The sequence below is a fragment of the Arthrobotrys flagrans genome (assembly GCF_004000055.1).
Source record: "Arthrobotrys flagrans strain CBS H-5679 chromosome Unknown unitig_3, whole genome shotgun sequence".
NCBI lineage: Eukaryota > Fungi > Ascomycota > Orbiliomycetes > Orbiliales > Orbiliaceae > Arthrobotrys > Arthrobotrys flagrans.
The window spans coordinates 3,781,271-3,802,852 of NW_027137547.1; the positions used below are offsets into that span (position 1 = coordinate 3,781,271).

Here is a 21,582-nt window from a genome sequence, read left to right on the forward strand (position 1 = left end):
GTAGTATGTAAGGTACATAGTGTCGCCTGCTACCTGCATACGAACCAGATCCGGGGAGCCTACACTATATTAGCCATCGGGGCGTCAATATCAGAGGCGGCGTGCAGCGTCATTGGGCTTGCCAAAGAGCTGGGACTTTCAGGCACGCCTCATCTGAAACTCTTTTTATTGAAAAGTTTTCCTGTTTCCTCGGGACACCACCAGGCTGCATATTCCAAACGTAATCGTTCGCGCTCCCATTGGACAGGGTGAAACTTCAGGAAAACTGATCCCATGTCTTGATGTCTTGGGATTAATCTTCGATACTGATCCCAACATGCTGGTTCGAGAGCCACTTCGGTCAACATGCATTCAAAAGAGCGTTTTTTCCGTCAGGTCATTTTTGTTAAACTTAACTTCGATGCGGCCGAAGGCCATCAGTAAAATTGGTCCCTGCTTTTTGATAGAAAATCTTTTGAAGCACAGCCCACAGCCTAGTTTCATTCAGATCTCCACACGTGCACTGAGATCCATGTCCCACCCCAAACTGATGCCGATTTCGCACGATTGCTCGCGTGAGCTGTCCCTTTATGGAGAAAAAGGGTTTTATATTGCGCTTCAACTGTGGGTCATCCAGTTACCTATATCTGACATCTGCGGATGCTGCCTTATTGTTATTGCAGGCTTGGAAGGCCGAGAGTGGGTTGATCTTAAGCAAGAATATCTCCTCGGCAGTACTATTGATCCGTAGACAGGGCAATGCTACATAAGAGTAGCTATGCTTAGTTAAGCTAGATGGTCCAGACTGTCACTAAAAGGGCCTAAACCTGACCTATAAACTGACATTCCATGCGGGAGAAGACAAACTGAACGGCGTTTATAGGATTATTGCATGTAATACGAGGAGGCCGAACGTTTATGCATGACTGCCAACTTCGGATATCTGCGACATATTTTCCGTATTTCGTCCGATCATCCATTCCACAGACACCTTCCTGGCGCATGCAAAAGCGTAGAATGTACGGACATGTCAATATCGAGATATAGTCGATCCATAGACAAGCGAAGAATTCGAATTTTACATTAGCTAGCTGTTGATAGCAGGGTATTGACATCTGTATACAGCGTAATCGAGGAATATTATTAATAACGTAAAATAGTATACTAGTACGTGGCAGTAGAAAAGCAAAATACCAAACAGCAACTTAATCAAAGACGTATTATCCGAAACAAAGTATTCAACTAGAAATATAATCAAACAAAAGTGCAAGATGAAAACGAGCTGGAACGTGCAATTACTAAGAAAATCTATTCAAAATGCATCAATCCTTCCTTAATCTCCTCGGAAATCTTCCGAAGATCAATGTTGTCGAGGTACTTCTTGGCAGCAAATAACCCAACATCTACACACCCATTTCGTAAAGCCATCTCAAGGTCAAGATTTGTCTGTTGAGAAATGTTAGTTAAACGTAATTACCCCACACATTGACAGGATATAGCAAAACATACCTGGATAATATTATCCTTCGAGCGGAGAGGCCCTGGTATCGAAAACTCCCTTCGAGTTGGGGTTCCAGCCGAAAGCTCAAATCGCTCAAATAGCCCTCCTTCTCGGCTGTTGCCATCTAACTTGTCTTCCTTCAAAAAGTTGACAAAACTATCAATGCGAATCCCAGTCCACTGATAAATTTCCATTAGGTTCGTGGTTGCCGCATCGCTTGTACTAATTTTGAGCAAATCTTCCTGAACTTGTTTGGCAAGGACAATCAGAGAGGATTTGGATGCGCTCTTCACCATGAGAGGAACCATGTTCAGGGTTGGCATTGTCTGGACTCCTTCAGAAGACTCACTCAAATGACGATTGGAGAGATAGACACCGAAGATAGGGCTGTCCTTCTGGACAATCCTGGAAATTATTTGCCCGAAACAGGCTATGCTCAAGGAGTGAAGGGAGATATTGTGTTCCCGGCAGGCAGCATCGATCTTAGAGCCCCTGGGGACTTGTCTCTCTGTATATAGCTCGACTCTTTCCGTAACACTCACATTTTTCTTTGATGGCAGTGGTGTCGATTCCGAGTTTGCAAAGTATTTGGTCCAGAATTCCTTGGTTTCAGGGCTTGAAGAAGCGACAACTGGCTTGCTCGGCTTTGGAAGCACTATCTCTTCGTTCTTGTAAAGATCAGAGAGTTGGGATAGAAGGGTAGGTAGAGTGAAGGCATCGTAAAGGGCATGGTGGAGAGTGACAAAAACGTATGATTCCTTTCTTGAACTGACCAAGTGTACCCTGATAGAAGGAGTGCTCATATCATACTCTCTCACCTGTTCTTCCTGATTTATCTGCTGCAGGGTCGACTCAAGTACTGAGTCAGAGTCGAAGTATGTGGAACGGAAACTGGGCAAGGCGTGTCTGTGGATAACTTGGAAAATATCATCCTTATCTGCAGCGAACGAGGTTCGTAGGATTGGGTTGGCGCTCACGAGTCGGTCGAGTGCACGTTTTAATCTCGGAGACCTCAGTACTTCTGCGGACTTGAAAGAGAATGTTGGTAGAAAGATCCTTCCCTCTGATGACTCCCAGGCTTTGATCAAAAAGAGTTGGCCGGATGTGGCGGGAGATATGTCTTCAACATCCGCATTCTTAAGACCGGCGGCTGCGACCACTCTCTTGAACTGTGCTGGCGAGATCTTGGGTTGTTCGGTAGGCTTATGAGAGGTGCTTGGGGTATGCTGCTTCTTATCCAAGAACAAGCAGATTTTCTTAACGGTTGATTCCCTCAGGATCTCGCTGACAGCAATGAAGATCGATTGCTTTCGGAGCTCTGAGGCGAGTCGGATAGCGGAGATGGAATCGATGCCAAGATGGAAGATAGAAGTTGATGGTTTGATATCACGTTCAGCAACTTTGGACACGATGCTGATAGCGTTGATGACTTTCTGCTCGAGATCTCCATAGTTATCGGATTCCGATGCGGATTCTTCCGTATCAACATTCCGAGCCACCTCACTCTGGAGTCTCCCACGTAGATGATTTCCAAGTTGAGAACGGGTGAATTGCTGATAGTCCCAGAGCGGGTTTCCAATGATCTTTTGGAGCATCGCGTCAAGGGTATCAAGAGTATCCTCCGCTTCGTGTGAAGCCATAGCATTATCCGATGCAGATACCCTCCAAGTAAGATCGTCGCCGTTCACTTCAATTTCAACCGCAATAGCATACTAAAATCCGTCAGTATAGGTGAAAAGCAAAATTTCAAGAAAATCTTACCTCAATCTGAGAAGCACCTCCGATAGACCTCCACAATTTCACACCTTCCTCCGATCCCTTGTTCTTCTGGTACACAAAGAGAGCATCGAACATACGTTGTCCAGGTTCGCAGACATTCTTTTGGATATCTCTAAGTGGAACGAATTGGTGCTCTAGGCTCCGAGAGTAGCTCTTCTGCATTGAGTTCAAAACGTCGGAAACATTGCCATGGAGGACAGCGCGGACTGGGATTGTGTTCATAGTTGGGAACATGTACTGCTCCGATTCTTCGGTTTCCCTTCCGGAAATAACAGTTCCAAAGACAACATCGTCCTGGGAGAAGATATCAGAGAGCAAAAGACCTAGACAAGCTTGACCTAATACTGGCTCCGAAATCTGTCGTTCCCGACAGAATTGTGCGAACATAGACACCGGGACTTTGGAGCTTCGTTCCGCTTTCCAAACTTGTCCATTGGTACCAGCCATAGGGAAAGTTCGAGGCTTCGCATTGGACAAGAGGTGTTTCCAAAACCCAAGACTATATTTGGGATCTAAGTTTAGAACCTTGTCGAGGAATTGTTTGTAGTCTGGGCGAACCGTGCTCTGTTCGTCGTATTCTCGAGCGACGTCGTCGAGGAGTAAACCTATGGAGCGACCGTCGTAGAGAGCATGTGAGATCGACAAGACCATTAAGACCCTTTTGTCACTCCGCACGATACCGAGCGCAAGTGGTGCCTTTCTCGACTTGTGGCTAGCCATGAGTTCATCCACGCGACCGGACTCATGCTCGCTGGTAGTTTCGACGACATCCCACTCTAATGGTAGATCTTTCCAAACGATTTGGATGTAGTCTGTTGAAGTACCGAGTTCGAGGTCATGTGCTTCCTCGAAAGTGGTACGCAGGATAGGGTTCTTCTTGATTACCGCTTTCCAGGCTGCCTGAAGCTTTTTGATATTGATGTCCCTTTGAAGTTCCAAAACGTCATGGTTGAAGTAGAGAGCGAAGTCTGAACCAATTGACTCGGCAATCATGACGTCTTGGAGAGGGGTGGTTGGCAGAATCGATTCGACCTTCTTCAAGATGTCGGCAGAGAGTCTCAATGCCTTCTGTGCAGAGATTTCGAATTTTTGAAGCGTATTCTTTTTAACATCTGAGGAGCTAGTCTGGGACTTGAGGGAACTGAGATAGGCTATCATACGTTCGACTGTAGCCTCGCGCATGATGTCACTGACCTTAAGGTGAATGTTCTTCTTGAGAAGTCTAGAGGAAAGGCGGATAGCTTCAACGCTGTCGAGTCCGACTTGATAGATTGATGACTTCTCAGTGATGGCACTTTCTTCAACACCAGTAAGGATTGCGAGTTCTCGACGAATGGAGATGGCGGCTTCAGTCCATACAAAATTTGCGGGCTGAGGGGTGATAGGCCTTTTGATTTCATTGCCCTCAGACTTGGAAGCGAAGGCATCGCCCTCGATTTCCCGAAGAACGGCGACCTCTTGTTTTGGGTTCTTGAGTAGATCCGTGATACCCATTACAATAGACTTTAGAAGTAGCGAGTTTTCGGACTCATCGAGGTAGGCAGAGTCCGTGCTAACAGAGATAGTGTACCTTCCGTCAGTGCCTTGTTGGATCTCAAGAGCTACCGGGTAGTCTTGCATCGCAGCAGAGCCGATTTCCCGTAAGGCCCTGTCCTCAGCTGACGGTGTGGCCGGCTGGAACACGAACAAAACGTCGAAGAGAGGCTTGCTTCCTTGCCCAACCCATTTGCTAATTTGACGAAGAGGAGTATGGTGGAATGGTATGCTGCTAATATTGAAAGCGTGGGCCTTTTGGGCATACTCCTTCCATGTAGCTCCTTTGCTGATAGGTAGGTAACATGGAATGCTGTTAAATAAAGGACCAATGCAAGTGTCGATTCCATCAACTGTGAATGAACGACCGGAAGTGATAATTCCCATAACCACTTGCTTTTCCTGAAGTCTGATCAATGCTTGAAGACAAGCCACTTGGAAAAGAGCTTGTGTGGTGCAGCCAAGATCGCGGGCGATTCTTTCGACGTCTGACTTCGAAGCTTGAAGAGTATGGCTTAGAACCTGCTCTTTAGCCTCTTTGGCCTGACCCTTTAATTCTAAAAGACTGACTTCGGCCCCATTGAAATGGTCGGCCCAGAACTTTTTCGCAGCCGTGGTATCAAGAGAAAGGATTCTTGGGATCGCCTCCGTGAATTGCATACGCTTAGCGGGTTGGTGACCAGACAAGAGTGTTTCAATATCAGATAGGATCATTGGCATACTTGTACCATCATACAGAGCATGAAAGATCGACAGACGTAGGAAGTTGGTCTGGCCCGAGACATATTCTAAGCTGACTGGAGGAGCAGCGAGGTCTGCCATCTCGAGTTGCTTGGTGCGGCCATTTCCAAAAGGTTCATTTGAGGAAGCATGAATGTTTTCCCATTGTACCTCAGATTTCTTTAGAACGACTTGTGCGATACCATCAGAAGTTTCACAGAAGCAAGTCCGCAAGATATCGGTTCGATCGATGACTTCCTGCCATGCCTTCTTCAGAACTTGAGGTGTGGTATTTCGCGAGACTTTGAAGCAGAACGTGTTGTAGTAAAGCGGCACATCTGAGTTCAGTGCTCGCGCGATCATACCCTCTTGCAATGGAGTACAGGGCTTGATGCTTTCAATGTCTTCTTCATTTAGCCCAAGAGCAGAGCATACTTCAAAGCCATGTTCGATGCTGAATGCTTTTATGGACTGAAGTGCGTTTTGAATGTTCTCTTCGGCAGCGGGGCTGTTAGAAGACGACAAAGCCTTGGCTAAGGAAGCAATGGTAGAATCTAGAATTACGTTAGTTTATAATTTTCAGCTCTATCCAACTAATAAGATTATATAGAATAGGACTTACTTTGCATCACAAGTGAAACTTCGATATTGTGGAATCCCTTTCTCCGCAGTCTATTCGAGAACCCGACAATTGAGACAGAGTCAAGGCCGAGTTGAAAGAACGAGACATTTTTAGATACGGAAGCAATATCAATAGAAACCTCTCCCAGAGTATCGCGGATGACCTTCTCGGTTTCTGAGAGTTCCTCGTCTCCAGAGCTTATCTCCTCAAAACTTTGAATGATTTCCATAGAGGTATTGGCGAAGAGATTCCTGAGAGTACGCTCATCGACCTTGTTATTGACAGTCAGAGGTAGCTTGGTGATGGGAAGGATGTACGTTGGAACCATGTAAACTGGAAGACGAGATTGGCAGATCTGTAAGATTTTAGACCCTGTCTCAGCATGGGGGAACGACTTGAGTAGCTGCGTCGGCGCAGACGATCCTCGACCCTGGGTATTGGATCTGAAGGAGACAAAGGAGACCAATTGTTGAACTTGCTGCTGGCCGTGCTGGCATACAAGGGTTACAATTTCTGCAATATCTTTGTCTGCGCTGCGGATAGTCTCATTGATTTCTCCAAGCTCTAATCTCTGGCCTCTCAGTTTGACCTGGTCATCTGCTCGTCCAAGGTAATCGAAGCAACCGTTATGAAGCTGTCGGACTAGGTCGCCGGTCCTGTACATGCGCTTGCCGTTAACCCATGGGAATCTTTCTTCAGTGAGGTCCTCTCGATTGAGATATCCGTCTCCGACTAGGGCACCGGTGACGCAAAGTTCACCGACGGCACCTTGGAGAACGGGAGTCATTGTCTTCGGCTTCAAAACCATGGATCCAACGTTGACAAATTGTGGGCCGATGTTGCTTGGCCTTCCATTCCTTGGAACTCTGGGGTACATGGTGACACCGATAGTTGCTTCAGTGGGTCCGTATCCATTGTAAATCACATTTTCCTCGCCCCAGGCATCCAAAACGTCTTGTTTCAACTTCTCGCCGCCAGTGATGAACACACCTCGGCAAAGAGTTGGGCAATCCTCTGGGGTGATAAGACGGGCAAGGCTGGGTGTAAGATCAATATGAGTAATTCCAAGAGCGCGAATGGCATTTCCGAGGTCCTGGAAGATGAGGTCCCTTGGTGCACTAGTTAAGCAGACACCAACACTCCAACTCCAGTATTGTTCAAGGACGCTGACGTCAAAATGAAGAGATGCGAACTGGAGGAAGCGAGAGTTCTCATCCCAGTGACCTTTGAACAGTGTTTGGAAAGATAGCATTGCTTGAACGGCATTGTCATGAGTGATACGGCAGCCCTTTGGCGTTCCGGTTGTTCCAGATGTATAGAGAACATAACTGAGATGATCAGGCGTTAGACCAGCGACATCAGGCTCCTCAGGACTGAAATATCTTGTCAAGGTCTGCAGGCTGTCAAGGGAGTAGACATCCAGGCCGCTAATACCATCAAAGTCCTTGGCGAACTGTGCCATGGTGAGGATAATCTTGATTTTGGCATCCTGGACTATGAAGGATCTTCTCTGAACCGGAGCGGAAAAGTCTAGGGCGACGAATGCGCACCCGGCTTTCAAGATACCGAGGATACCGAAATAAGCCTGAGGGGTCTTGTCGAAGCATATGCCAATCAGATCACCTGTGGCCGCACCGTGTTGAAGCAAGAAGTTGGCAATCTTGTTGCCCATATCGTCAAATTGACGGTATGTCCAAGAATCCTTAGTAACATGACTTCCTTGGATTGCAGTGGCAAACTCCAAAGCTAATTTGTTTGGATGGCGTTTTTTAGAAGCGGAAACGAACTCATGTAGAAACTTAACATCGCACGGCAACTTGTCAAACTCAGCGGGCGTATCGGAGAGGATGGCTTGATGGACTTCGCCGAGATCCATGGCATCGATCCCTTGGTTTTGCAGCATATGCAAAAGACAATATTCATACTGCGCGACCATGAGATTCATCTGTTCTTGAGGAAGGATATCAGTTCTACCCGTTAGTCGGAGCCCAAGATACCCATCGTCTGTAGGCTCAATTTCGAATGACACGGGGTACTCAACGGTAGCCTTTGCATCAAGCTCCCGCCAGACTGGTCTGAGTCCCTCGTTAGAGTTGCTGGATTTCTGGTATACAAAGATGGTATCGAAGAGGCCCTGCTCTGGGTGTCCCAGAGCCTTTTGAATAGCTCGTAGTGGGGTGTGCTGGAACTTGAGCGTTTTACTCAGTCTTCCTTGGATCTGTGCTACCAGCGCCTTGTTGTCTCCGTCGAGCTGGACTCGCATGGGAATAGTTGTAAGACAAGGGAATACAACATCCTCTGCGTTATCTGAACCAGTCCTTCCGGAAACAACTGTACCAAAGCAGACATCTCGTTCCCCGAAATACATTGCCAGAAGTTTCGCCCATACTGCTTGACCGACAGCGCCAAAGCTGAACCCGACCTTCTTGCACATATCTTCAACCTGCTTCATGGTGGTGGCGCATTTCTTGTAAGAGTAGACGAATTCTCCAGTGTCCTCTCGCAAGGGAGTCATAACTGGGAACTTCGTAATCGGACAATCCTGCAGAACAGACCTCCAATATTTCGAGGCGCTCGCCACTGCCTCCTTATCTCTAGAGATCCTTAGCATCTCTTTCAAGATTGCAGAAGGGCTCGAATGGAGGACAGGTTGCGTTTTGTGGTAGAACAAGTTTACATCGTTAAGGAGGATCTGGAGAGTCTGAGCATCGTAGATGGCGTGAAGAGCGGTGAATATCATGTGTGAAACGTTTTTGCCCGGGATAAAAGTCACACTCCAAGGAGGGAGCGCAATATTCGAGAGAGCTTTCTGGGCTTCTTCTCTTTGAACTTGTTTGACAAATTCCTCAATGGGAAGCTGGGTTTGAACCTTTCTGACTAGAGAGGTGGAGGCATATTTGTAGGTTATCATGGCGTAATGACCACCGTCAACCTCGTGTTCGACGAAACCAGTTCGAAGAACATCATTTTGCTCTGCCACTTGAATCCAGCTATCCTCAAGGCATTCGATGTTGACGCCATCCTCAAGGCGGAAGAGAATAGCATTGTAGTAGAGTGAACCCTTGGATTGTAGGAATTGAGTCAAAATACCCTCTTGCATTGGAGAACAGGGGAGTACATTGGCCACCTTTTCACGGAGAACGCTAGTAGAATTGCAAATGGCGTCGATGTGCTGTTGTTTGAATGAAGCGAAGATGTCTTGGTGATAGGATGCAGAAACCGGATTCTTTTTGCCTGAGACATGGTCTCTTAAACCTCGAATTGTTGGACACTGTATAATAAAGTGAGTATTAATTCCGACATTTCACACTGGGTTCTTGGGACACTTACCTCGATGATATCGAGAACACTAGCATTGACTCCAATTGCTTTAAGAGACCTTGCTACATTCAAAGCACTAATGCTATCAAGTCCCAATTGATAGATAGTCGTATCCATACCGATGGTTTCTAGCTCTGAACTTGAGGCTTCCGCAAAGACATGTCGTATCTTTGTGGAGAGTTCATCGAATACCTCATCAGATGCACCAGCCTCAGCTCTTCTTCCGAGAGTAGAAATATCAGTGCGTCTGAAAAGTTCTCCCAGAGACCTCTTATCAACCTTGGCGGCAGCAGACAATGGGACCCAGTTGATCGGGAAGTAGATGTGCGGGAGCATATACTGGGGCAAAGCGGCCTCAGCAACTTTTCTTGCAGCCTTCTCAATTTCTTCCCAATCCGCAGAATCACATTCCTGAATGCTTGGAGGGTCAAGGCGGTTCTTGCGACTCGCAAATGACAAGAAAGTCACCAGTTGCTCCTTCTCTTCATCGGAATGTTTGAGGACAAGCGCAACGACGTCTTTAATAAGTGGATGAACGTCACGCAAGACAGCACTGACTTCTCCGAGCTCGATTCTGAAGCCACGAAGTTTGACTTGGTCGTCTTTGCGGCCAATAAACTCGAAAGTCCCATCTGCCAACATTCTGGCGAGATCTCCAGTTCTGTAGAGACGAAGTCCGGAATCTAGAGTAATAAAGCTACTAGCTGTCTTGGCCTCATTTCTGTGATATTCACGGGCCAATTGCGGACCGCAGATGCACAACTCTCCTGCCGCCATACGAGGAAGAATCACAGGCATCTCTTTGTCCAAGATGTAGAGAGACATTCCGTTGAATGGCTGCCCAAAGTTGGCAGATTTGATCTCCTTATCCACATTGACAATCGTGCAAAGCATCGCAGCCTCTATAGTCCCATTAGCATTTGTTCCCAGAAACGAGGGTATTAAGAATATTTCCGCTTACCAGTAGGGCCGTATGAGTTAACACATCTTCCTGCCCAATCCTCCACAATCTTTGTTGGCATCGCCTCACCAATGCAATAGAGCATCTCAACTTCAGGAAGCTCGCTTGCAGTAAGGGTCGCAGCAACAGACGGCGTTAGATCCAAAAAGCTGATTTGCAACCTCTTCACAGTTGCCTCCAGCTCCCCAAGGAGATATCGTTTACTCGCGGATACCATGGTGAACCCGACGGTCCATGCTAAGAAACAATCAAAATAACACATGTCGAAAGTAATTGCTGCAAATTGTAACAAACGAGAATCACGACGCAAAGGGAGGAGAGCAATGGATTTTTGGATTGCGTGCACAACGGCGCCAACTTCAAGGGAGACAGCTTTAGGTTGGCCTGTGGAGCCAGAAGTATAAAGTCTGTATGCAAGGGATCGTTCTGTTAGATTCGATACTTGCGGGTTTTCTGGTGAGAGCTTCCTAAGGGATTCTTCGTCGGAAAGGTCGAGTATTTTCACGTTGTCGGGAAGCCCAAGTTCGTTGAATCGATCTGGGATAGAGAGGACGTATCTTGCTTGGAGTTCCTCGATCATAAAGGTCTTTCTTGCTACTGGTGCAACGGGGTCAATTGGAGTGAAAGGGACTCCAGCTTTCATGCATGCAAGAATACAAGCATAATAGAGTGGCGCTTTGTCCAAACAGACGGGCACCGCTTCATCACGAGCAACCCCATTCTGAAGAATCAGGTGCGCAATGCGGTTTGATGTCTCGTTCAACTTCTTGAACGTCCAAGATTCGACCTGGTCCGTCTCGTCGTGCAAGAACTCCAAGCAACTATTCTCAGGAGTTTCTGCCGCATGCTTTTCAAAAAGATGGTGGACAAAAAGGCTGTGGTCTGAGATATCTACTGGAGCATTGCCAGAAGGCTGGCACATAGATAAGATCTCTGGTTGGAGATTAGAGTATCTTGTCGTTCTGCCCAATCCCAATGACTCAAAGGTCAATATACCCAAGAATTCTCGGGCGATGATGATAGCGGAATCGCCAGTGATAAAAGCTCTTTGTGAAAAACCATTAGAATGCCATCGACTAACATAAATTGTTGTGGAATAGAAGCTTACGGGTCGTAATGCACAGCCAGCCTTACTTGGTCTGTTCTGGTATTAAGTATAATTTCCAAGTGGATAATGAACTAAATTAGCCGTATTAGCATAGGTCATGATATAAAATATTTAGACTAAATTTCAAAGGTGTCACAAACCTCGGAATTCGCCGCTGCTCTCGCGAGATACGGATTTTCAGATTCCGCTGGATAAACAGAAATGATAGTTTCGTAGACATCCTTCCGGTTGCCTCGGGGTGCATTTTCGAGTTCCCGTCGTACATCCTCATCTGTCTTGCCTGGGGAAAATGCAACTTCTATTGAATATGCGGATTTTCCCCATAGCTTACACAGACATGATCCCCGCTCTTCTTCTGGGATTGGGGATTCACTGAGAAAGGCACCAAAGGAAACCTCTGGTTCACCGGTATATTGCGATAGTAATCTTGCCCAAATAGATTGGGAAAGATATCCCACGGAAACACCGATCGCATTGCATCGCTCCTGGAGAACGCTTAAAGGAACACCGTAAGTGAGGAGACATTTCTGCGAAGTTCTACTCCCTCTCGGCGGCGGAACTGCTCTGCCTGTGAGATTCGGAAATACAACAGGTACGGCTGTTGCGTGTTGCATGGTTTGAGGTAGATTCGTCCTCATAGGGCCGACGCTAATGACCGGATTTATGCAAGCCTTATCCGGATTTATATGGAGAATTAAAAATATATTATGAGGCAGCCCAGAGATATCGAAGGCTAAGTTTAATAAAGGAAGAAAGGAAAAGGGAACAAAGAACGATAATAGTTGCGTGAATTCAAAGGATCAGATCAGATTGATATGATATGATATTAGCGAAATCTAATCATCTGATGGTAGTATGTAGGAAGCTTTGGCTTAAATTTCCCCCCAATTTGATTTGTGGCGTGCGCGTGATGGTGACCAAAACTCCAGTGTGATAACTTTATACGGGTCGCCTCGAGCTAAAGCAACACTATCCACAGCGATATCGCATGAAAACTGTTTCCCCAAAATGTCTAGGTAATTTCTCAGGAACAGGCTTTCGCCGATTGGTCTTTCCCTAGATTCTCCGTCAGTCCATTAACGCTGATTTGCCAAGTTCGTGGGCCAAAGTCTTTGACTAATTGATCGATGCTTTAGATTAAAAACTATCAGTAGCATATTTTTTTCTTCTCCTTGTTTCTTTGAAGATTTTCAAGAGCTCTTTCCTTGAACCTCCAAAACAGGCCGCTGCTTTGCAGAAAAGCACCAGATCCTAGCAGAATCAATAAAAAACGAATTATATTTCTCTCAATTTCGTTTTGTGCGTTAGATTCTGGAAACTCGGGTTCAAAGTACGACCACTGCAGCTGACTAGGATACATCAAAGTTCTTTCAGGCCTCGATACCAAGAATGAGCCGTGGTTGACGTTGCGACAAAACCACCTAGAAAAGATCTAGAATCGGAACTTGCCTTCCTCATCTGCAAGTTGCATCGGTGGCAGGCATTCTTGCATGTACGACATCCTTACCATGTGTCAAGGGCTGTGGGGGTTCCCATTGCTAGTTGCTTTTAACACCCATTCGATGAGTTAACATTTACTCTAAAGATTCGCGTGATTGAATAGGAACCGCGCGAATAGATGGCCTACCGCTGTCTATACCCTTGTCGATGAGCTGCGGGAGGCGGACGACAAAAAAGCTGCAGCCTACGAACATCAGGGTTAGTGGGATCGGGTCAATGTCATCATTCGTCGCTACACTCCAGTAAATGTTCCGGAGTGGCTGCATGTGCAGGCGAAGCTTAAGAGTTCGGTTCCCACCGTCTACCCTGCATGTCGCCTTATTATATTCTACAGATGGCCCGAGGCATCCCACGATTTCTGAACCTTACTAAGCATAACGATCTATGTCCTGTCATCCTGTTGGCCTTCTCGCCCGCCGGCTTTGTCCTCGGAGTTACGATTGTCTGACCGCAGTACTGAAATTCGGGATTCGATGTCGGAAACGGGTTTGCCCAGACGTTGACGGCCTTCTTGTTTATGCCACGGCGGTTCTTGGTTCCTGCAGAGGTCCATGTGGACCACACCCGTTCTGAAGCTTTGTGCTACAGAAGGGTCGGACGGTTTTACCCCATCCGATACACACCTGGACTGATTGGTCAATCGCTAACTAGCTCCATTTTTTCCAAGAAAATTTTCCCGGGCGGCTCGTAAAAAAAATATCCTGACGAAGGGACTGCCTGAAGCTTGATGAGAACATTCGAAACTAACAGGTAGGTAACGTCCATCGCCCATCGCCTAATGCTCCGCTCATCAACATCAGCTCATTTCCTAACAAGCGTAACCTGCATTGGAAACTGGAACTTGCCGTGCTTTGTCTTAGAGTCGTTTTGATAGAGACTCTCTAGCTAAATCTTGATGATCTGATAAAACAATGGCAGGGAATTGCATGTTGGTGGTTGCTTGGTTTGTGATCAAATTGCCTAGATCAATCTGACAAGAAATTGGACTGAACCAGGCGGGAACGTCGAACCATGCCCCACGTTTCATCGTGGACCCGCTTTGTGATCAATCTGATAATCCGCTTCCCTTCCCTTACGAACAACATCCTGAACTTTTGCTAATTTTCTTGTCTTTTCAGTCACACCTCACTCTCTAATTCTAGCCCCCCAGAGCAGGCAACTTCCGAAGGGAAAAATTCTTGAGCCTTGAAAAAATTTCTTCACACCTTAAGCATCATCTCCGTCTATATGCTGCGATTCTTTTTTCTTCCGGTCGAAACAGGTATGTGCTTCTCGCCAAGCGATTAATGATGATCTGATATCAGCCAAGCAGTTTCAATCCTTACCGTTTAAAAAAAAAATACAGCAGGGCATGAAAAGCTCAGTAGAAATCAGATGCATCAGATAAGATCCGATACCGGAGAATGTCCTCCAATAATTCCCGTATTATCCTTTTTGAGTAACCATGACCAATTTTGACATCTACGTTTCAAGGGTCCAAAGAGTGAAATTCGCACGCAAGTTTCCTCTTTGTTTGGGGGTAGCAAAGAAAAACTCAACATAACCACTCAAAAGAAGAAAAAATAAGCGTTTTCGTAGACGCGCTAAAAGCGAAGGTTCGCAGTTATGAAGCTTAAAAAAAAAAAAAAAAAAATTTTGAAAGTGTCTGCGAGGGAGTTCAGAGGAAATGAGCAAGTAAATGTGGAGCCGCGGAGCAAGGAAGAAAAAGCAGACATGACCATAGAGAATTTTTATGCCATAGCTTCCCTGTATTTGCATTAATGGTGTTGCTGATGTTGCAGATTTTAAGACCGAGGAGCAGGAGGGACCATGGCCACAGTTAACCGTTTGAGCTAGTTCCTTAAGACCGTGTATACTCTTTGTGTATCCCGTTGTCTAATAATGTGCATGCGCACTCCGCTGCATCAGATACCGATCATGCGATTGTCATAGCATGCCCTTGGAATCCAGGAGGGAAAATTCGGGAGGCCCTCTTCCGTATTTGAACTGGGGTGGTGAATTCTCCAAAGAATCTCTTATATAGAAGCAATAGGCATCTCCTAGTTCGAGCCCTTTGCGAGCTGCCTTTTCAATTGCGTCACACCTTATAAATTTACAAACTCTTCAGCGGCAACATCAAGGAGGCTGACATTTGCCCTGGCCCTTATATTACCGGGACACATATTTTCCATCTTATCTGTGAATCTTGTCAAGATAATCTTTTGTCTCGTATATTTCTTTCAGAAGGCTTTAATTCACCTCACCGTTCTGTCAAGGCTCAGAAGCTAACATCAGAACTACGACATTTCAACACAATTTTATAACTTTGCTTCGTCCTTACTTTTCGTCGTCTTTGTCCTTTACAATACAGACAAAATGGGCCAATACAGCGTTGAATCCCACGAGAATGGCGAAAAGGTCTATGACCTTATTTGCGTCGGCTTTGGGCCCGCATCTTTAGCAATTGCCATCGCCCTTCAAGAGATGCTCCCAGAAGCACGCCCAAACGTTCTATTCCTGGAACGGCAACAGCAATTCGTCTGGCACTCTGGGATGCTTCTTCCAGGCTCCAAAATGCAAATCAGCTTCATTAAGGACCTTGCTACCCTGAGAAATCCTAGATCTGAATTTACCTTTTTGAATTATCTCAAAGAGAAGGACAGGCTATTGGACTTTATCAACCTAGGAACTTTCCTACCATTGCGAGAAGAGTTCAATGACTACTTGCAATGGTGCGCTAGCAAATTTGACAAATTAGTTAGCTACGGTGAAACCGTCACCTTGGTTGAGCCAGTCAAGAACAACAATACCGGCAAGGTCGACAGCTTTGTTGTCCATTCAAAAGCTGGAGGAATCGAAGAAACAAGAAAGGCAAAGCATGTCGTTGTCGCTGTTGGTGGACGACCACTTTTGCCAAAGCCGTTGCCAGAATATCATCCAAGAATTGTGCATTCGTCGCAATACTCTTCGCGAGTCCCACAAAATCTCACTGACCGAAATGCTGCTTATCGCATTGCAGTCATTGGAGCTGGCCAGAGTGCAGCTGAAACATTCTCGGATGTTGCCTCAAGATACCCTAATGCCCAAACCACAATGTTCTTCAGAGGGGATGCCCTGAAACCAAGCGACGATAGTCCATTGTAAGTCTTGCGCTATGGCCTATATCATGTGTTCCTTCATGCACTTGATCAAATGCTGACGTACATTAGTGTTAACGAAATCTTCAATCCTTCTGCTACGGACAAATTCTTCCGGACTCCAGCCGCAGAACGCCACCAGCAGCTAGTCGAAAATCGTGCAACAAACTACAGCGTTGTTCGCCTCGAACTCATCGAGAAGATCTACCATGACCTCTATGTTCAGCGTCTCAGAGATCCATCTGGCGCTAGCTGGAAAATGAATATCAAAAACCACACGGAAGTCACCGGCTTCGAGAACCTATCTGAAAAGACTGTGGGTCTACAAATGACCCATCGAGAAAATGGCCTCGAGACTGTTGAGAATCACGAGTTTGATCTTGTGATTGTCGCAACAGGATACACCAGAGATGTGCATCAACAAATTCTAGACCCGACTCGTGAACTGCTAGAGGATTCTACAGTAGCGAGATTTCCAGTAAACAGAGACTACAGAGTACAGTTTTCTGGAGAGAAAATCAGCTCAGATGCCGGTATCTATCTTCAAGGATGTAATGAAACGACACACGGAGTAAGTTTTTTCTCAAAAATCCACATATCACATTCCTACTCGGTGCTAACAAATTGCGAATACTAGTTGAGTGACACACTCCTCTCCGTCCTTGCCGTTCGTGCAGGAGAAGTGGTTGAATCGATTTTCATGAAATCAACCTCTAACGGCCATTCTAATGGTCATTCAAACGGTCACGCCTCGAAAGTTCCAGCAAAGAAGGCGGATGTCTACACCAATGGGAACGGCCACAATGGTGTAACTGCAAACGGATACCACTGATTTTTTTGTCGCATTTGCTATCGTTTTTTTCTATTTCCATTATCCTTCTTCTCATTGGGCAATCCTCGTGATATCTCGTGGAACCCCATGCATACCATTCAGCGATAAAAAATTCCATAATGATTTCCCCATCCTTGTTGTAATACGATATATCTGAAATTCTATTAGCTCGATCCATGTTTTGTGTAATTTTTCGTCGCAAAAAAGTTCCCAAAGATTTTAATGTTGATACCCATCGGGTCAAAGCCATGGACATGGGGATGGGTCAGCGGTCGTGGCCTCTGCTTGAGACATGCATATGCATATTTGGTACATATATGCAGAAACCAGGCAGACAGGCCCGCGTGTAACGATCACCATGCATTGGATATCCCTTTGAAAAATAGTTTCAAGAAGAAGAAAAAAATGAATATTTCTTGATTCCCCCATGCATCAAAGCAAGGAGTTACCGACGGCATGTCAGAATATTTTCCAAAACCCGCTCCGTATTCATTTAGTTTATCCCATTACCAATTGTCATCATGAACCATAAAACCTTCTTTCTTTTTCGTGATGATACAAAAGCAAAGTGACGTTGGGACTGGACCCACCCCAGAATTTCCATTTCCCCGCTGAAGGCTATCCCCCATGCCACGCCTGTTGATAAACTAGAAAAATGAAACATATACCCCCATGCTAAGTGCTCCATCGACCAATAATAACATGTGTATTTGTCAGAAAATTCGTCTAGATCGAGAGACGCCACAGCCACCCGCCTTGATGTCTATCATGCAAAGTGATGAAACCCACATGCTATCCTAACCGAATAACAAGCTCGCCGCTAGCTCCACATCTCCATTCGCAGTATTGAGCGCCTGGCGAGCTTCTGCTTCCGAGAATCCAAGACTCGTAAGTTGCGCAATCTTCTCAGGTGCGTGATATGTCTGCCTGCCTGATGGTAGTGGGGGCGGGTTGACCGGTGTCGGAACTGGAGAAGGAATCGTAGTTTGCGAGAGTAAAGGTTGAGAGGTTGAGGCGGATGCTTCCGATGCGGACGGCCCACCAACCGTATGCCCAGGACCCTGGAAGTTTGGATTCACTGCGGGAGGGCGGATCATTGCCCCGCTTTGACCGCCTACGAGACTGCCAGCGGGACCTTCCACAACAGGCTCATCCTCCTGTCCTGGAGCATCAAAACTGCGTGGACATTCATTTTCTGGGAGGAAAGGAATTTTCGTGTCGCCGAATTCCAGGAGATTATCCTTTAAGTTTATGCTTGCTTGGTGACGCTTGAGCATATCCAAGCCTAATAGAAGATCAACATCCTTCCCCTCCATGACTGTAAAAGAGCATGGCAAGTATTGATCACCAAGCTTGATCTGCGCTGAATGGACCCTTCCTAGGATCTTAGCTGTGCCGACACCCTTTGCGATACCGGCGAATCTTTTGTCAATCAATCGCATAATATTACAATCTTCGGCACACTTCGGTGACATGATGGTGGCTTGAGCACCCGAGTCGACAAATGCTTTGACTGGATGGCCGTTCACCTCCACTGGAACGTAAAGCATGGTAACGCGGCCAAAGGATTCTGGATTATATTCGAGTGCATTCTGGAGGTTCTCTCGGACGGCTTCCTCGCGGATGAGCTCCTCTATGCGTCTCTGAGACTCTATGTTAAACGGGTCGTCGTTTAATCTTGCCTATTAGTCTAGGTTAGATTTGGTTCTAAAAAGGCTAGAATACGAATACCATACTGTTTCCAGTTGCTTTTCCCTCTCAGCATCCCGTCTCCGGCTTTCAAGCATTTGGAAGATCTGTGAGAACCTCTGAGGGTCATTCACAGCCTCTGCAAGTTCTGGCTGTTGCTCCCTCAACTGGTTCATCATATTCTGATCGCCTAACAGTCTCAACCTAATGACTTCGGAATCTGTCATAAAATCTCCACTTGTATTTCTAGCTCCCTGAGTTGCACCGGAAGTGGCAGCCCTATGTGCTTGTCGCAGTGCTTGTATTGATTCCCTGGTATGTAGCTCCAAGACAGCATGATCCACCAACCCAAGCTCCTGCAGTGTCTTCTCGCCGTCAGCGAGCAGATGACCGTCACGATAGAGGAACATCCTGTCCGGAGTGATTCGGTTCATGATTTCCTCGGCTATCAGGGTTTTTAACGACGCGAGCTGGAAGTCTGGGAAGACCTCGAGGCTGAGGCCATCGTCCGGCAGGAGGCTCGATACAATAGAAAGTATCCTATCAACTGGTATTAGCTTTGAGCCTAAAATCGCGTCTCATTGAGATATAGATATACATTTTGTTGGTATTGTTTGGCTTTTTTTGCCTGTCCGGTGAATATAAAGCGTGAATACAGGCGACCGTTGAAGTCGTGATGCTGATGCCAAAGGTCGTGTTAGACGTGAGTGGAAGTAAGTGGCGGGCTGTGCTATGACGCCAATGGTGGGGTTCACTGGGATGTTTGTCTCTGCGACATCCACCAAAGAAGGAAGTATGAAGGCTCGTTTGCGCCGGCCTTTTCTTTTCCTCCGACCTTTCCTCTGCCTTTTAAAATTTTGTCTTTACATAGAAGCTGCAAATTCGGACATCCACATCTTGTCGACACGGACACGTAATCTGATGACAGAACTCCATGGAAGCGGATTACGTGATGGTAGGTACGGCCAGAATGCACTTTTTTCACTGACTCTTATTCGAGCATGTTCCCTGCAGCGAGACCGTATTCAGGAGCGATGGCAAGAAAATTTGTATGGGTGGTTGGGCTAGTGACTAACGTCAATGGAAATCTCTTAGAACTGATGTACCTGTGAGTGGGGTCCATCGCTGAATGGCCCAGGGTAGATGACTTCAAAGCCAGTCTTCTCCTACCCAGTACCTCACTCCACCTTCATTCCCCTATCCTACGAATCCGTCACAGCCTCTGGACAAACCCGTAAACGCAAGAGGACCAAAAGTCTAGCCACGAACGCCAGCGACAACATAGAAGAAGAAGAAGATCAAGAGCAAGAGCAAGAGCAAGACAAGGAGGAGGGGGAGGGAGGACCAGCTCTAACGGGGGGAAACAATGCTGGCTTACGTAGTCTCGTTACACCACGAGACCAAGTGCCGACGACGGCTCCGTGGACTCCTACCGACGCACATACGCCATTACCCACGCTGACCGCGAGTTTGGGAAACCTCGACGATGAGATGCTCGACGACGACGATGATGCCGACGATGACGACGATGACGACGATATCATCGACGGGAAACGTAAAAGGCTCGCTAGCAATCTTGAGCATCGGATACGTAACGCTGGGTACGCAGACGACATCATGGAAAGGTTACCACCAACTCAACCCACGTCACTACAAGCAAAGCATTTGAGCAATATCAATACTGTACTCCATCTCTGCATCCTCCGACGGGACTGGGGGAGGGCGAAGCGGGCATTTAGGCTGTTGCTGTTGAGCGATTCGGAGACGAATGTCAAGAATCTGCGACTCAAGACGATTTGGAAGCTGGGGGTAGAGATCCTTAGTTGGGAGTACCAACGGCCGGCGGATGCCCAGAATCAGCAGGAGACAGACGGCCCCAGTGACGCGGGTCTCTCCAAGAGGAACTATGACAAGGCGATGGAATATATGGACAGACTCGTGATCATGTATCCTCACTATAAACACTATGTTGTCGGGAAGGGTGTCAATGCGACAACGATCCTACCGATCTTGATGCACTTTGAGATCCTGGCATTGCATGAAAAACTCTCGACTGCCCTGAAGAGCGGCGAATTGAGGGTAGTCCTGGATGTTATCTCAGGTATCGGGGCAGTCATTGAAAGGTTGAAGACCTTGCAAGAAACCCCGCCATGGGTCGATATGGGGGACTTGTGGAACCTTCGTGGTCAGTTGTATTTTTGGGCGGCTGATTTGAGCTTGATGCTTTTGAACGACCAGGAAGGACATATCAGGTACAAAATAGCTGGGCACAAGTTGTCTCAAAAGATGAAGGAGAGGGGCTACCGGGATGGGAAGAATTTTTGTCTGAGCATGACGAGGTTTTGATTGAAGATGATGCACAATTCTAAGGATATCACTTTGGAACTAGACTATTTGTACATGTACATAATTTGATGCAAAAAACGGTCGGAACACAAGGCCAAAGATATCTTTTTTGGGAGTATAGGTGCATAATTAAGCACCGACGTATAGAGCACCGGTTCGGTGGGTCTATTAAATGTATCGATGATACCAAGATGTTTATATATGTCCTTAAGGTTCGGGCTCGCATTGTCGCGAAGCGGTTAGTGGCACAGAAAGCTAGATTCAACCCAAAACAAACCCCATCAACCATTTCTATCTTAAGCTGAATGGTATCCAGCCATACCTTATATCTACTAAGCACGCAGGAAAGTATTTATGGTCGCATGCGGCAGCGGCGCAGGAAAACAAAAGAAAAGGGACGTTTTCGTCAACAGGGATTGCAGTGCGCCGTGTATATAATTTAGGCGCCGTGGATGCGATTCATACTTATATTCCAATGATCGATAACGGTCTGGCCGTTTGTCCGATGATTAAATATAGCAGCACAATTTACCGACTTGCTGACTCCTTGCAAATTAAGAATAGAACCTGCGTAT

General features: G+C 46.5%; 4 protein-coding genes across 4 annotated transcripts; 2 read left to right on the top strand and 2 right to left on the bottom strand.

The window, feature by feature from the left end:
• Positions 1-1,287: 1,287 nt before the first annotated feature.
• Positions 1,288-12,138, bottom strand: DFL_002474 (uncharacterized protein; the record flags this gene model as incomplete). The annotated part of the gene is made up of 8 exons (XM_067631266.1): positions 1,288-1,425; positions 1,489-3,192; positions 3,242-6,066; positions 6,135-9,405; positions 9,465-10,357; positions 10,417-11,462; positions 11,525-11,595; positions 11,665-12,138. The coding sequence occupies 8 exons, from the start codon at positions 12,136-12,138 to the stop codon at positions 1,288-1,290; spliced, it is 10,422 nt and encodes a 3,473-aa protein (XP_067493829.1).
• Positions 12,139-15,379: 3,241 nt separating this feature from the next.
• DFL_002475 (uncharacterized protein) lies at positions 15,380-16,972 on the top strand (the record flags this gene model as incomplete). The annotated part of the gene is made up of 3 exons (XM_067631267.1): positions 15,380-16,143; positions 16,213-16,711; positions 16,778-16,972. 3 exons carry the CDS (start codon positions 15,380-15,382, stop codon positions 16,970-16,972), a joined length of 1,458 nt encoding a protein of 485 aa, XP_067493830.1.
• Positions 16,973-17,769: 797 nt separating this feature from the next.
• DFL_002476 (uncharacterized protein) lies at positions 17,770-19,557 on the bottom strand (the record flags this gene model as incomplete). Its single annotated transcript, XM_067631268.1, has 4 exons — positions 17,770-18,654; positions 18,709-19,201; positions 19,260-19,340; positions 19,529-19,557. The coding sequence occupies 4 exons, from the start codon at positions 19,555-19,557 to the stop codon at positions 17,770-17,772; spliced, it is 1,488 nt and encodes a 495-aa protein (XP_067493831.1).
• A 25-nt stretch (positions 19,558-19,582) lies between these two features.
• On the top strand, positions 19,583-21,007 carry DFL_002477 (uncharacterized protein; the record flags this gene model as incomplete). The annotated part of the gene is made up of 3 exons (XM_067631269.1): positions 19,583-19,620; positions 19,757-19,769; positions 19,817-21,007. 3 exons carry the CDS (start codon positions 19,583-19,585, stop codon positions 21,005-21,007), a joined length of 1,242 nt encoding a protein of 413 aa, XP_067493832.1.
• Positions 21,008-21,582: the final 575 nt, after the last annotated feature.